Here is a 15,525-nt window from a genome sequence, read left to right as displayed (position 1 = left end):
AAGCTTCAATTTAAGGGCCTTAAAAAGTATCTCAATAACCCTATTGGTATTAAGTACAGTTTATTCTGCCAATCCAAGTGGGGCATTATGGCAAGAACTACGTTATTTTTCATACGAAACTGCTATCGGTTGCTTCTAACCATTCATCTCTCAGTTGTGTAAATGATAATCCAAGACAGGTTGTTTCCTGTGGCTTTCAGAGAAGCAGCTATAGTTTAACATAAATTTAATTTGCCTGTTACCAAAACCTGAGTTTTGTCTACACAAGAGCTTCCATCACAGTTGGCACTGAGATGCCTACTAGTGCTTTTAAACAGGTCTGGCACAGACAGAGCAGAGAAGGCAAAAGTCTGTTACCAGCCACTGCTTCCGCAGCATATCAGCAATGATCAGTAAAACTCTGCCTACAGCAGGAAGTCACTCAACACATTTACAGTAGACTCTGCACGGCACTTTGCTCACTTACTGAGTGCACAAATGCATGTAGAAAATGGACTGATGCCCCTCCGGCTCTCTCCCAGCCCTCACCAGACTCATTATGCAGTTTTCAATAGCTGCACTCTCCCCATCACTGCTCCAGGTCACCACTAAAGCAACATCAACTAGAAGAAAGCCATATAAAGTCAGCCTGCCTATGGAGGGACTATTAAATACCCCACACGCAACAAAACTCAGGTTTCGCCAATTTTTTTTGCAACAATCAAAACATTTTCTGGGGTACAGCACTGGTGTGTGCTAGCAGACTGGGAAATTACAGCTCTCTGCTGTGGGAAGTTCAAGAATCAACAAAATTTTTACATCCCTCTGACCAGTAAAATTGAGTCCTGACTCCCTACAAACGAAGTGTAAAAGCTGTTTATTAAAGATGGTATCTTTCATTCATGTGATAGTAGAAGAGAAGTATGATGAGGAAAGTCTGTACAGACTCCCATTTCATCCTCATCTATGTCTCCCAATTCTCCTTCCAAAGTTTAAGAAAGACTAGAGTAATTCAAGTCTGCAAGAGACGATAGGTAAACCTAGTCTGAGTTGTGAAAGTACTTATTTTGTGGGTATTTTTGGTGGGGGAAGATCAGACACATTAATCTTTTTTAATTTATTGAAGTCGTAACTTACACTACTCCTCATTATCCAGCCTGCCCTCTAACTTTTACTTTGCAACTTCATAACTCCAGAATACTCACGTGAACACTTCTGCGGCTCATTCACCAATCAGTATTAGAACCAAACAACATACCTATGGTTATTATTGGAGAGAATTATATAATCTTAAAATAGAGAAGAACCAGTCATTTGATATTTTCTTATAGTTAATTCCATAAACAAGTCTGAAGTTGAATATGAAGTTTTCCGGGGGGGGGGGGGGGGTTATTGCTTTGTTCGTGGGGGGTTTTTTTCAAACTTTTGTGCCAAAAGGAAAACTGAAAATAATCCTTCCTAATGCACTAATGCAATGCCTCAATTTTAAACAAATGCAAGTATTAAACAAGTATTAAAGGTCAGCTGTTTGTATCTACTCCTAAAAGATTTGTGCTCCTGAATAAGTCCAGCAAGTAAAATCTCATGTGCTTCACTACACTAGCTTATGAAGCAGCTGTAATTAAGAAATCACCTGAGACTAATTAATAATTTTTCTAAAGCGGTAACTTCTCTCATACTTAGCTTTGAATAAAAGCTGTACACTTGCACTTCTTAAACCGTTAAAACTTAAAAAAACACAAACCCAAAATTTATTTCCTGAGTACTTTTGACTGCAAAACATTTTTTAAAAAAAAGAAAACTCAAATGTACTTACTTTGATAGGAGCTGTTGAGAACTTGACTTTTCGGTCTGGCGCTGGATCCTCCTCTTCAGAAAGTCCAGGAAACTCCTCATACTCACTGTCATACATATAGTCCTCCCCTCCCTCCAAAATTTCTTTGCCTTCAGGCTCTTGGTCTTCTGGCTCTTGGTCCCTGTCATCATCAAAAGCTGCATTCTCTATTCCAAAATCACTGAAGTCCTCACTTTGCTTTTCCAACGCTTGCTCCTCTTCTTCAGGGTCCTCTTCCTGCTCTAGAACATCCTCAACTTGTGTGACTGGACCATCTCTTACAGACATCCCATCTCTTTCTTCTTCCCAACTGGTCTTGCTGCCATCTGTAAACTCCTCTACCACTTCTAAGGCATAGTCACTTCTCGTCCCTTCCTGCACATGACATATGAGCTTTTGATGCTCTTCATCAACGTGATCTTTCTCCAACCCTGTTTTTTCATGCCCTGAGGTTTCATCTTGTGCAACAAGCTCTGTGCAAGTCCCCTCTGCCGGAGAAACCCAGGAGCAAACGCTATCAGATGTCTGCTGAGCCTCCTGAGCAGGCACACTGCCCATATTCCACAGGCTTCTCTCAAGTACCAGTTGTTCTCTTCTGTCTTTTTCAAGTGCCTTGCCTGGCTCATCTCTGCAGATCTCAGGCACTTTGGGGAATGCACCCTTCTCCTGGCATCCTTCAGCAATAGCAGATGAATTCAAAGTCTGCTGGCCTCTCAAAGGGTCCTGATTTGGAGAACTAACATTCTTGCAAGTTTCTTTGGATTCTTCAGTATCACTGTCACCCAAAAAGCTTTCCAGCCTCCTAGAAATGGGCCCTGCATTCAGGAAGGAAGATTTGGAACCACTATTAGCATGTTGCTGCTTCAGCTCCTCATTACTTTGACTTTCAACTTTCTCCAGTGCAACTGGAGGACTTGCTTCTGTATTAAAACTGAAGTGGTCCACCACAGTGCTGCAATCTGAAGCTGAACCATGTCTCCTCTTATCTTCACTTCTTTCACATTTGCTGGGGGAATATCTGTCCACTGAGCTCCGCTGCTTTATATTTCTCTCAAAAAGCTTCCTGGTCTCGGAAAATTTTTCTGCCAGGGCAACTTTGTCCAAGTCTGCCTCATCGCTGCTACGGATGACTTTGTCAGCAGCAGAAGACAAGGACAATGAATCCACAGGACCGCTGCTGGGGCTGGTAACTGTATTAAGGAGATTATTTTTTTGGACAATGAGATAAGATGGACTACCTGGAGAAGATCCATACTCCGCTGCCGTGGTCCGGCTGATTAATTTGGTCTCAGCAGGTGGACTGCTTTCACAAGAGGTTGTGGAGGAAGAGCTTCCCATTTGCAGAAACATATTTTTGATCTTGTGTACTCTGTTGCCATAAGTGGCAGCTCTGCCTCGACTGTGCGGGTCACTTCCCCCTCCATTGGAAGAGGTGCTCAGCTTCTGATGCAAGCCTGTTTTGTTGGAAGTGTTATCAGGATTGTTTACACCATCAAAAGAGCATTTGATAGCATGGAAATCAGATTTGTAAGCATTTCGGTGTGGAGAAGCACTTCTTAAAGTCCTTTCCCCCTTGCCTTCGGTTTTCATCATTGTTGAAGAGAAAGCTCCCTCCACTCCTTAACAAGAATGGGAAGAACAAGCTAGCACAAAGCTTCCACCCTCCAACACCAGCCAGTAGATCCCACAGAAGATCCCAAAAGCAGCCTTTCACTCAGTCAGCGTCCCCGCTCGCACTGAAATGGAACGCAGGGGACCGTACGTGGAGAGAAAGAAATCAAAGCGCGTGAATGGCCACATCGGGTGTTATCCCCAGCGCGGATCGCCGTAGCCGGAAAGCCATCTGCAGAGAGACAGAGAGTTTCCATTAACTCGGGGCCTCGCCGGCGTGTGACACGAATCCGAAACTGGGGGTGGGAATCGCAGCCCTAGACCTCCCTGCGGGATGAAGCCCATTGTGTCGGCCGGGACGCGCGGACCCAGCTACTCCCCGGGCACCGACCTGACGGCTCTGGCGGGGGATGCGGCGGTGGGCGGCCCCCGCCCCCTCCGGCTGCCGCCCCTCCGCTAAGGGCCGGCCGTTCCGGGCTGGGCCAGGCCGGGTCGGGCGGCGGGCGGGGGAGGGCAGCGCCGGCCCTTCCTGCCGCCCGGGGGAGGCCGGCCCGGCCCGGACCCCGCGCACTCACCGCACCGCGCCGCGGCGGGGCGGGACGGAGGGGCCCTGGCTCCCCGCGCCGCCCGGAACGGGGGAAGCCGCAAGTTTCGGCCCCAAGTTGGGGCTTCCCCGCGGCGGCGCTTCTGCGCCGCGGGGCCTGTGGGGCGCGCAGCGGAGCCGCCCCGGTACCCTGCCCCAAACTTTCCGAGCCAGCCTACCTGGGGGCGGGGGTCCTGCCGCCTCATTCTCCTCAGCGTTCCCGGCCGCCCAGCGGCCGCACGCACCACGCCATCATTATCCGCCGCCACAGTCGCCCGCCTTTCCTCCCTCCCTCCCACTCCCCCCGCCCTGCCGCCGCCGCCCCGCGCTCCTCACTCCACCTTCCTCCCGCCCCCGCGGCGCGCTCGGAACCGCCGCCCGCCCGCCCGCGCCGCTCCCCGGCCTCACGGTGCTCCGCGCCCTCCTCCGCGCTGTGTCTCGGGCCCGCCCGCGCGCGCTCCCTCCCTCCCTCGCTCGCTCGCACACAAAGAGAGAGAGCGGCGGGCGCGCCCCTGCTCCTCTGTCTCAGCGCCACGGAAGAGAGGGGCTGGGGGCGGCGGGCGCGACCGGCCCGAGGGAAGCGCCTCCCGCGCCGGGATATACCACGCCATAGCGGGACACGGGTTTCGGGTGATACCATGTCGGCGAGGCGAGCGGGCGCGGGGCAGCGTCGGTGGGCGCGGAGCGTTCTCTGGTCCCTCCGCCGGGGGGGCTGGAGACGGTGGGGCGAGGGACGCTGGAGAAACGCGAGCGCCGAGCTGCTGTGATGCTGCGCGCTACTTTCAAAGCCCGGGCGGCCAGCGCGGCGCGGGGAGCGCCAGCCCCGGCTTCACCGCAGAGAAGCGCGGTTCCGGGGAAGGAAAAGTGGCGACAGCTGCCACGACCGAGGTTCGGACAGCTGGAAGTAACGACAGTGCCAAACATTCCTTTTTTTCCCCCTCTTCCTTTCAAAAATCAAGTTGTTTTTAGCCTTTCCCGAGCAGGTATCAGAGCACAGGAGGAGCCACAGTCGCGGCGGCACCCGGCACCCTCCGCACTTGCTGCCCGCGGCGCCGTGCGCGTTCCTGGGCACCCTGACGTGACCCCGCAGGACCAGGGGCTGAGCCCGCTGGGTTTCCTCGCACGCTACCCGGGGTGGAAGTCTCTGCAGCTCCCCAAGACGGGGAAAATCATGCTCGTCATCGATAGCCCTAGGCAGTAATAACCGCAGTTTTGCAAGCAGTATTCCATACATTCAGTTCTCTCGTTTGTTGGTCCAAATAAAAGCACTGGCTTCAACCTAATTTTCAGTCAAAGACAGGATTTGGATGACTGTTTAATTTTGATTGCAGTTCCTTCCATATGTAAAGCGCACACAAAATTATTAGAAGAGCACAGAAGAGTACTGGTGGTTACCAATTACCTGGAAGCTGTTGTTGGCACATGGCACCAAATTGTGTAAGAGTTATTTGGAAGTCTAAATACTTAACTCCTTGAAAAAAATAGCGTCACTGGTTTATTACTCAAGTCTATGATGAAATTTATACATTCTCCCAGACATCCCAATTGACTCTGGCTTAACTTGGAGTCACAAGCTTGATCTAACATCTATGTTATTTCACAACTTGATCTGAAATCTGTGATGCCGTTTCAAATTAGCCTTAATCATGATTTTACAATAAAATCTTGTTATTGATACATCAGTCTTTCTAAAACAGAGGCAACATTGTTCAGACCTTCTTCTGTGTTTTCCAACATTATGGGGCAGTGGAATTTCACCAAGATCTGCTATTAGCAGTCTTACATGCACTTGGTAACACCATTTTGAATAAAATCTTAATACAGATAGTTTCACTGGAAGAGCAACAAATGTTTCATATTTTGAATATGTAGGCCTTATTAAGAACACCTAGAGGTGATCTCCTGCGTGCTGCGGAGGTGTTCCTTCATAGAGCATTTGTAGGCTGGGTTGAAATTGCAAGGCTTAACCACCATCTTTCAATAAACAGTCTACAAGAAGCTACTAAGCAAATGTTTTTTTTTCACAAACTGAAGGTGTGTACAAGGTTGCTTAGCAGTTTAAGCACTGTGGGCAGGGAACATTCTGCATTCTGCTTAGAGAACCTGGTAGTATATGGAGATGTTCAAAGAAGTAAAAGGCAAGAATTGAGGAACAACCCAAGCCCAAGGGCCAAACAGCAAAGCCAAAAGTAGCTCTAAACCACGCTCAGGAAAGCCAGTGGCCTTTGTACTGGGTGTTGGCTTAAAGAGGCTGGAGCAGGAAGATACTCTTCTGTTTTGAACTCTCCCATAAATGAGAAAGCAGGAATTGTAATTAGAGATCCTGAAAGCAGATTTAATTGCATCAAAGGACCCTTATTTCTTTACGATTTCCCATCTTGATTAGGAAAACATACAGGTTATTTTCCCTAGCTGTTCTGCCTTGGAAGGACAATATTTCTCTAAATCAGTTTTCTGGGTTTTCTAGTGAGAAAGACTCTGAATTGCAGTGCAAGATGAATGCAATGTGAATGTGAAAGAAATAATAGATTTGTTTAGGGAAACAATTATTTAAAAGATGGGAAGGATTCAAGATAAAAACCTCTGGATTTTGAGCAAGAAGTCTGGGAAGGTGACGCAGTTTATGATTTCATCATAGTGAATAATAAAACCTGGGGAGAGTATCTTACACATTCAGTCTGTGGTGCTTTCCTTGAAAGATGATGAAACAACAGTGAATAAGCAAATGGCATGCCCTGAGCAAGAAGCATCTACATTTTATTACCTAAGCTTAGGAAAAAAAAATAGGAGTTTCAAGGGGGACCTTGACAGCATAAAATCTTCTTGGGGAAAAAAGTGTGGCTGTATATGAATTTGTGAATCTAATGAAGACAGACAAAGAAGAAAAAAAAAATCAAGAAAAACAATTAAATTGAGGGAACGTCTATAAACCCAGTTGTTAAAACCACCACCAAAGTACAGTGTTTATTTCAGATGTACAAATGGAATCTGTTTCAGTGATCATCACAGAGTGCTAAAGATCTTTTGAACAGAAAAATGACCCTGTGACTACTCATCTTGGTTTAACTGTTTTAAAATACCTCTTCTATGGTACACACATGGCTGTGCTTATGGTTTGGGGGCAATGTTGACAGAAGAACAACAGACACTCCCTGTGAGTGTATCGAAACTGTCTAAACTAGAACTGCACAATGAAAAAGACTCTCAGGAGGTCTAGATGGGGGAGATGTTCTGCTGTTGGTATGAAATTATCCCATAAGAAACTCCAATAAATATGGAAGTACACGAGACTAGAGAAACTGTAATTTCTTTAATGGTTTATGTGCTTTCAGCTTGTAAGGACAGCCATCCTTTTATACTTGTATGATTAATGTAGCTGAATGTAGCTAAAATGGGGCACGTATATCGTGGTCTGGATTAGCATTTATTGATACTGGTGTTCCATTGCTGCTGTTCATTCAAGGTGAGCATTAGAAACTGCTAAGCATATGTTCCATGCCAAACAAGTTTGAAACTGGTCTCATCACCCCATTAGCATACTTTCATCAACTCACAATGGTCAATAGTGTTTGATCAATGAAGAAGGAGGAACAAAAAGTTTCAGAGCAGATGAAGAGAGACAACTTCTTTGGTAAAGGCAATGTGGCAATGACTGCAGACAGATATGGAACAAAAATCTGCAGGAAAAAAGGTCAGCGTCTAAATATGGTCAAATCCAGGAAAGACATTTCCCAGGCTTCAGAACTGGACCAGCCAGGATGCATCCAGTACCATGTGAAAAAAGGATGCAAAGATACCCTAGAAGAAAGTGATGAACAAAAAACAGACCACCGCTACTCTAAGAGTTACAGTACGCGATGGCAAACTTGGGTAGATTTCAGAACAGGATTCTTCTAACAGCTTGCATCTTGTGTGCAGCATTACAGTTGTACAGCAGGATCTAAAGACTACCAATGTTGTGGGTGAAGAAATGCTCTAAAGAGAGGAGCTAATTAAATTTGACTCAGTTTCATTCAAATTGTGCTGGGTAATGTGGCAATTACTACTGCATGCCAGCAGTGCCATGGAGAACATCTGAGACATCCTTGTGTCTTTGCCATTGTGTATGATGACATACATGTTTAATATTTATTTTCATTTCTAAACTTGAAGGCACAGTGGTTTGGGTAAGTTAGTGCCTACTCCAGGTTTTGATTCTCTTTCCTCAACCTCTCTCCAGCACATTCAAGAAGCACCAGGTAAAACACAGTGGTTCAAGCTGAAACCACTAACAGCTAATCCTGTAGCTTTATTTTTGGTTTCTCCTGCTACTGCAATCCCTGAGACTCCCATTCTCTCGTTCTGTGGTCATCTGAGCCAAGTTACATAAAAAAAGCTCTCTGAATAGAGCTGTTCTTACTAGTGGATGCAGTCTTTTATAGGCCAAATAGCTAATATCTATAAATATCTAATACATATCCTATAACTAGCACTTTGATCTAGCAAAAAAAAAATTGCTATCAGTACAAACATTAGTAAGATTTATTTTAATGCAAATAACTTTCATAGTGAGCACTGTTATTAACAAGGTATCAATTCTCAAGACCCAAGTCTTCAGCTTACCTGGTTCTCTGTCATTGCAGTAATATTTATGCCACAGCAAAATTTAAGTGTAGGATATGAAATGGAATTTTAGGAACAGCTCCAGCAAAGAAGGGCTGCCCTCTCTCATTCCCTAACATATCTGTCATGTAAGGCTCCAGGGAGGGGCTGTTCCGGTGAATTATACATCAGTGTCTACCTTGCTGGGTTAAATTTAATAAATCAGTATTTTCTTTGCTGCTTGTTCCCTCTCTCATAGGTCCCCTCTGCAGAAAGGTGAATTTAATTATTAGTTCATCCTTCTACAGCCCACCCAGGGTGCTGTTCCCCAGAAATGCTCTGAATGAATACTCTGACCACATCTTCTGGCCACAGAACCATGAATGTTAAATGAAGGTTGGTGGAACATCACTGAAACCTGCTTTAAGCACAGCTGGCCTGCCAGCACGTTACTAATGGTCTTTGCAAACTGAAGAAAACTCCTTATGTTACTGCTTCAAGACATGTTGAAGATAAAAGCAGAAGAATTCCTTAAGTCTCAAGAATCTCCTGACCCTCAAAGTAAAATATTGGCAGTTAAATTTCAAAGTTGCTTTTAAAAAAAGAAAGACAGTTGCTTATTGCCAGGAAGGCTGAACAGAAGATACTTGAGAGTTTCCTCACCTCACAAGCCCCATTCCTGAGGTGTCCAAACCATCAGACTGACTTGCTACATTGTCAAATTCATGAGTGAAAAAAAACAAGGGAGGAAAGAAAGGAGCAGACTGTAGAATTGTCTGAAATGATGGGTTTCTCAAGCACAAAGAAAAGATGTCGGCCTGACAAGGAGGTAGGAGTCTCCATAACAGCATCCCACTGAAAGCTGTTGGAAAACAAAAGTCTGTGAGTGCATTTTTCAGCTTCATAATTGCAGTACTGTTGGCACAGCTTTTACAGGATTTACAGGATTTTAAGAAAGAAAGTTTGTGGTTATTTTTGATTTAACTGATTTCCAGTGCAAGAAACATGCTATTGTACAGTCTCTGCATCTGAGTGTTTCCTACTCTTCAAGGACTTTTGAAAACGGGCCAACTGGTTCAACCAGATTTGACACAGGCTGAGAGTTCTCAACAATAGTTGTGTTCCTACCAGTTTCTTAAAAATAGGGAGCCGGAGGGAGAGAGGAGAAAGAAAGACCTTGCAAGATCAATCAAAGGAAAGGTTATAGCAAGAGATCACCCCTTATAAGCCTCCAGATAATCCTGTATAAGCCACACAAGACTGAAACCTGACAAATGTATTAGTCACAAGAAAAGTCTTATTTTGAAGTTGCATCTTTTTTAAAGCCAAAGTCAGTCAGCCAAGAGACACACATTGGGAGGGTAACTGGCTACTTTAATACTAGAGTTCACAGCACAATGTTTCAGTCTGATACTCTAGTTTCTAGTTTCTGTCTGACCAAGCAGTTTTATACAGAACCCCAAGTGTTTGTTGTACCTCTCTATGTATGCATAACATACCTAAAGTATTTTTCAGATAAAACACGACCTTAAATCTTTTGAAACTAAGTCCAAATAAGGTATCTTGGTTTTAATACTCAGCTTCCCTAGTATTTTTTAAATCATAGCTATAAATTAGCAAAGAGACAAATACACAGAGCCTAGATTTTAGACTGCCATCTAAAAGATTTAAAACTAAACCAATGCAGTTTAAAAGCAAATCAGAACCATTCTAACTGTGTATCTTTCATACTGAAGTATTAGTTGTATTTGAAAAAGCAAAAAGGAGCATGATCTTACCTATAGGTGAGCTCTTTCCTTCAATTAAAAACACTTGCAAATAAATGAGGCGGTATTTTGAAATTCTGTCAGTCCAAATGATGACACCATCTAGATTTAGAATATACATAGAAAAAAAGTAATAAAACATTAAAAGTTAAAAAAATTACATAAAAAAAATTGAGCTCCAAAAATTCAGTTGTTTTTGTATAGGTAAGCCTGAATGATAATCATATCAAATAAAGTGAAAACAAAAGAATGAGATAAAATAGGACATGGAATTTAGATATAGGGTATAAATTACACTACAAGGGAGAAAATAATTTTTAGTAAAATTTAGAGCTTATTTTGATATTTCAAAATCAAAACATTCAGGTTTTATTTGAAAATAAATTTCTCATTTAAAAACATTTTACAGGACAAAATATGTATAAAGTAAAACATTTAGACTAAAGAAAATATTTTGCATTAACAGGAACTGATTTTATTTTTCTTTTAAAAACAAAAATTTGCATTTCATTTAAACTGAATGTCACCCCCCCCCCCCCCCCATTTTTAATTTAGGTTTTGAATTCAATAATACATTGTCCAGATGTTCCAAGAGATAGCAAACTTATGACTGAAGTCTTTCCTGCCGTAAAGCCTAAAGCAAGTGGGAAAAAGAAACTTGAATTCCCCCAATCCAAGCAAACAAACGATCTATCGGAAACAATCACCAAGCTTCATGCTCTTCTAAGATGACTAAAGGAATAGTACCTGATGCATAGAAGCCTTTAACTGCATCTGCAATGGAAAAAGACTGGACAACCACCAGTTCAAAAATCTGATCTTAATTAAAAAATTGCTATCAGACATTTGCCTTGTCACTTCTAAAACAGTTTTTAAAACATCGTTAACAACTGGTGGGTTGTCACTGTTTCAATAACTACTACTAAGGGATTCACTTCGACAGAATATCGATGCAATTAGACATTTTCAAGATGCATATCAGTACTCTCTGGGAAGATAAACAAAGTATTCTTTTATTGGTAGGCTGAAGTGTCTTTTTTCACAGGGGTTGGAAGCAGACTGGCTGATTTCCTAGGTGTCACAGCTAGAGTCATTTCAGAATTTGGTTCCTAGGTTTTCTGACTGCAAAGCATCAGCTTGTTTTGTATTTCTTATTTTTTTTTTTGGAATGGAAGAATGAAAGGCTATTCACAGTGACTTTTAATGCAGGAAACACCATTGAGAGATAACTACTAAACTGAGGGACCTTCAACTAAACATCCTTTAGAAATAAACTGTTAAAAAGATCATTCCTATATCATTCTTAGTGTTATTCTTACAGCAAAAGTCACTGAGGATGTACTCATTTAAGGGACAAAACACTTATTTCTGTGTCTTCAGTTAAGTAGTAATATAGTACAACTAGTGGTCAGAAATCAAGTTATTGCTTTCAAAAGATTCTGTGTCTGCATTTAGTACCTCCTTACATCATGAGCCTTAATGTTTTCATTAAGACTTTAGAAAAGAAGAATGCCTTTGTCAATTAATCTAAAGTGCACTGAGATAATTATACAATCATGTTCCCTCTGAAATTAACGTGCTTTTTATGAGGTTCATGAGCAGAGTCCTTAAAAGCCACTCCGCATACTCACTTGGTGTGTCTTTGCCTCCAAGCCAGCACTAAGGCAGAGGTTTCCCATGGCTGTGATACCATCTACAATGTCGAGCTGGCAAGTCCATAGCCTTCCGCTGGCGCTTGAAGGGCAGGTCTCAAATGTCACAGCATGGGAAACAAAACTGGGTAATTCACAAGTACAGCTATGCTGAATCACAGGAAATGAAAGAGAGCTTCACTTTCATTGTAGACTTTCTCTACACTGGGGTTTAAACCTCTAATAGCAGAGTTACAGGCTGAGCCTGAAAAGCTGTACTTTAGTATGGTCACAACAACTTGCAGTTTAGGTTACAAAAAAGCTGATTACAGCAACCGGATTTAAACATTAAAAAAAAAACCAAACACAGAGCTGCTCACATGGATGTCTTATGGGATGAGTAGATGACTACAGAAAAACATCACAAGACGTTACAGGAAGGACAGCAGAATCAAGAGCATTAGCCTTGAGGCACAATTTAGCTCTGATACATTTATTGTCCCTATAGCTCTAGGTGGAGATCAAAGCCCTGTGGCAAAGTGTGCTGGTAAGTGTAAATTATGCTGTGTTTTTAATCCTTCCAAAGACTGGTGTCCTAATGAGACTTTGGAATACTTAGGTCTAAGGAGACTTAGACTGCCAGCAAAAACCCAAGTCCTTGTATGTGCTAATGTGTCCTATTTGCAGGTCACACAATAACCTAGTGTGCCTTTGGAAGATCTGTTTTGGAAGCATGAATGTGCACTGGATGATTTTGGCTGTGGACCTTTCCACAAAGTCATTCCCCAGTGCTTGGGCTGACATTCCAAGTCACTGAGCAATTTTAAGTAGCTGCCCATTTTTTAACATCAGTAATAGTCAGGAAATACTTCTTGCTCCCTAGCTCCTAAGTTTCTTCCCAAAATTACTTCTGAGATGAAAACTAGGCAACATTCAGCTCTGCAGTAACAAATGCTCAATAACTTGTCTATTTGTGCTTTATTTGACTTTTACTGTTATTTTTCAGCATCTGTTTTCCAACCCAAAAGACTCCCCAGTACAGGCTAAAGTAGGAATTTTAAACTTGAGCAGGATCATCTCTGAGTTGTTTCACTCTCATTGATTTGATCTTTTTTTCTCTGCTGTGAAAGCTTTGCACACATGGTCTAACTACACAGATTTTCTGGAAAAATACTAGAATCAGTTCCATAAACATAGAAAAACCCTTGGAAATTATTCCAGAAATAGTATCTTTCGGGCATGTATGAAATACACAAAAGGCATGTGATGTGGAAAAGAAGTTGAGTTGAAATAAATGGCAATATGCCATGCTCTACTAATAAAATAAGTTGATTTACTTAACATTCAATTCACATTAGACTTCACAGATGTTCAAAATATGATCAGGTTAACTCTACTGGAATCAGATTCTGCATATTTGGCCTCACTATGTAGTACTGCTCCTCTATATGCCACAAGGTCTTAGTTCACTTCCACAAACTGAGACAAAAGTGTTGAGCTGGTTATGCTTGGTGGAGTTTCCTTCACACCCATTTCAGGTGATGGGAATGAGCACAGCTCTGCTGACATGAACCACACTCACAGACACTACTACTGTGAAATTTGATCCTTTCTGGGTATGTGGAAATTTAGAAAAAGTACAGGATAGGAGTGCAATGGTAAAGTGTTCTTTTTAAACTCGAATGCCATTGTGGTTGTATTTGACGATTTTATTAGATGTCTCTAGGTGACAGCTACGTAGCTTGTTCATCACTCTCCTTAGCTTACTCCTAGCTAATAAAAGCTTGTAGTCATAAAAAGTTGTTATTCTGCTTGTTCACAAAGTTTCTTTTGTGCTTAAATACATACACATAAAAAAAGAGGAATTCTTTGAGACATCTTCTCTTTAAAATAAAATACTGTGACTTGAAGCTCCTTCAAATTAGTGCAAAAATACATATTCATCCATTTGTCATGATGAAGTTCATGTAAAAAAAAAAACCCTGTAATCAATCACAGCCATGGCCTTTTCTACATTTTCTGCACCCTGTAATCTGCCCAGTAATCGTAGCTCTCTGTGGGTTGCTTCTCAAGCCCCGAGCTGGGCATCAGAAAACAATCAAAAATACTTTTCTTCTTACTTCAAAATTATTTGAATTAAAGGTACAAAATAAGAAACTTTGAATTCAGAATTAGATGAATTTTTTTATGATTAACTGTTAAAATAAAAGTTTTAAAGAAAAAATTTATCATCAAAAGAAAAAAATCACCATGTTTCATGCCAGTCATTTCCGTCCATGATTTTGCTGCTTAGGGAACAAACAGTTTTGGAAAATATCCTTTCAAAGGAAAGCACTTGAAGTGGATTTAAAGCCAGTAGGTATATCTAGCTTGTCTTTGCTGGACTTACGGACCGTGGAGGAGATCTAGAGTTTGTGTAGATAGTAAATCTGAAAATCTGGTTTATCCAACAGGTGCAGCCATCAATGTGGTCTTATCATATCTCAATAAAAACTATTATTCTATAAAACATACTTAAATTTAATGTATAAATTTATTATATACCCCAAAGTTCACTGTTCATCAAAAAGACTGTATTTTATCCTGCTCTGGAGGCTTCTTTCTGTTATGCAGTCATTTTGTTAGCCTGTCTAGACCACAGTGTGAGGTCATCATTGTACCATCTATTAAACCTGTTTGGGTTAGTGTGTCTGCAGCTCAGTTCAGCTCAAATGGTATTAGAACATGCTCAAAAATGAGGGTAAGTCAGGCCAAGTCATACTTCCCCAGCATAGTACAGGTTCTATGATCTATTAGTAGTAGATTTACTATTACAGATAATACAGATATTATTCTATCATAAGATTATTATGGAAGTATTTAGAAGCCATTTCAAGCTTATCTTGAAATATTTTCCTATGAATATCTGAATTTACACCAAAGTCAGCATATTTATATGGCATGAGATAATTTCATTTAAAGCACTGGAACAAACATGGGAAAATGCCTGTAATCTGAAGACACATGTCAAAAGAAAATATGAGATTTTAATATTCTGTTTGACATTGTCTCTGTTTGACATTGTCTAAGGCCTTGCATATAAGGCCACACTCTCAGACAGATGATGGGCAAGGGAAGGGATCACTTAGTGGTGTTTTATGAAGATGCCAGTGTGACCCCTCCATCTGTAGCTCCAGTGTTTCAGGGCATACAGATTCAACAAAGACAAAACTTGCAAACTTGTTTAGTTTGATGTTAGCAGAAACAAACCAAATGTTGATCGCAAACTTCTATTTTCACTTACCTTCCAATGAACTTCCATGCCAGAATCAATTGTTTACCTGCATGTGTTGCAGAAGAAGAAATATACTGAGTGAGGGTTTCTTTATCCCAGCTTGGAGAGCAAGAAGGTGGTTAACACCTTGTTATACATAGAAATAAAAAACTTTTTGAAGTAAAACCATTTCTTGTGACATTTTTTAAAAGAAAAAAGAGCACTAGCTTTTGTTTCTTGTTTGTTTGGGTTTTTTTGTTTGATTGGGGTTTCTTTGCATTGTTCTT

The 15,525-nt window shown here is 41.9% G+C and overlaps 1 protein-coding gene across 2 annotated transcripts in view; it reads right to left on the bottom strand.

Moving 5' to 3' along the window:
- LOC136293307 (neurabin-2-like) overlaps nucleotides 1–4,280 on the bottom strand; it is a 40,813-nt gene extending 36,533 nt beyond the window's left edge. For both annotated transcript variants that reach the window (XM_066189929.1, XM_066189930.1), the window contains exons 1-2: nucleotides 4,187–4,280; nucleotides 1,796–3,656 (exon numbers count right to left, since the gene is read on the bottom strand). In XM_066189929.1, coding sequence (XP_066046026.1) covers nucleotides 1,796–3,406 — 1,611 coding nt within the window. In that variant the 5' untranslated portion in view covers nucleotides 3,407–3,656; nucleotides 4,187–4,280. The remainder of the gene's footprint in view (nucleotides 1–1,795; nucleotides 3,657–4,186) is intronic.
- Nucleotides 4,281–15,525: the final 11,245 nt, after the last annotated feature.

The sequence above is a fragment of the Chamaea fasciata genome, unplaced genomic scaffold (assembly GCF_029207755.1).
Source record: "Chamaea fasciata isolate MVZ Bird 193981 ecotype frontalis unplaced genomic scaffold, bChaFas1.0.hap1 SCAF_8, whole genome shotgun sequence".
Classification (NCBI taxonomy): Eukaryota; Metazoa; Chordata; class Aves; order Passeriformes; family Sylviidae; genus Chamaea; species Chamaea fasciata.
The sequence above is the reverse complement of the archived record's forward strand: the minus strand, read 5'-3'. Positions and strand labels throughout refer to the sequence as shown.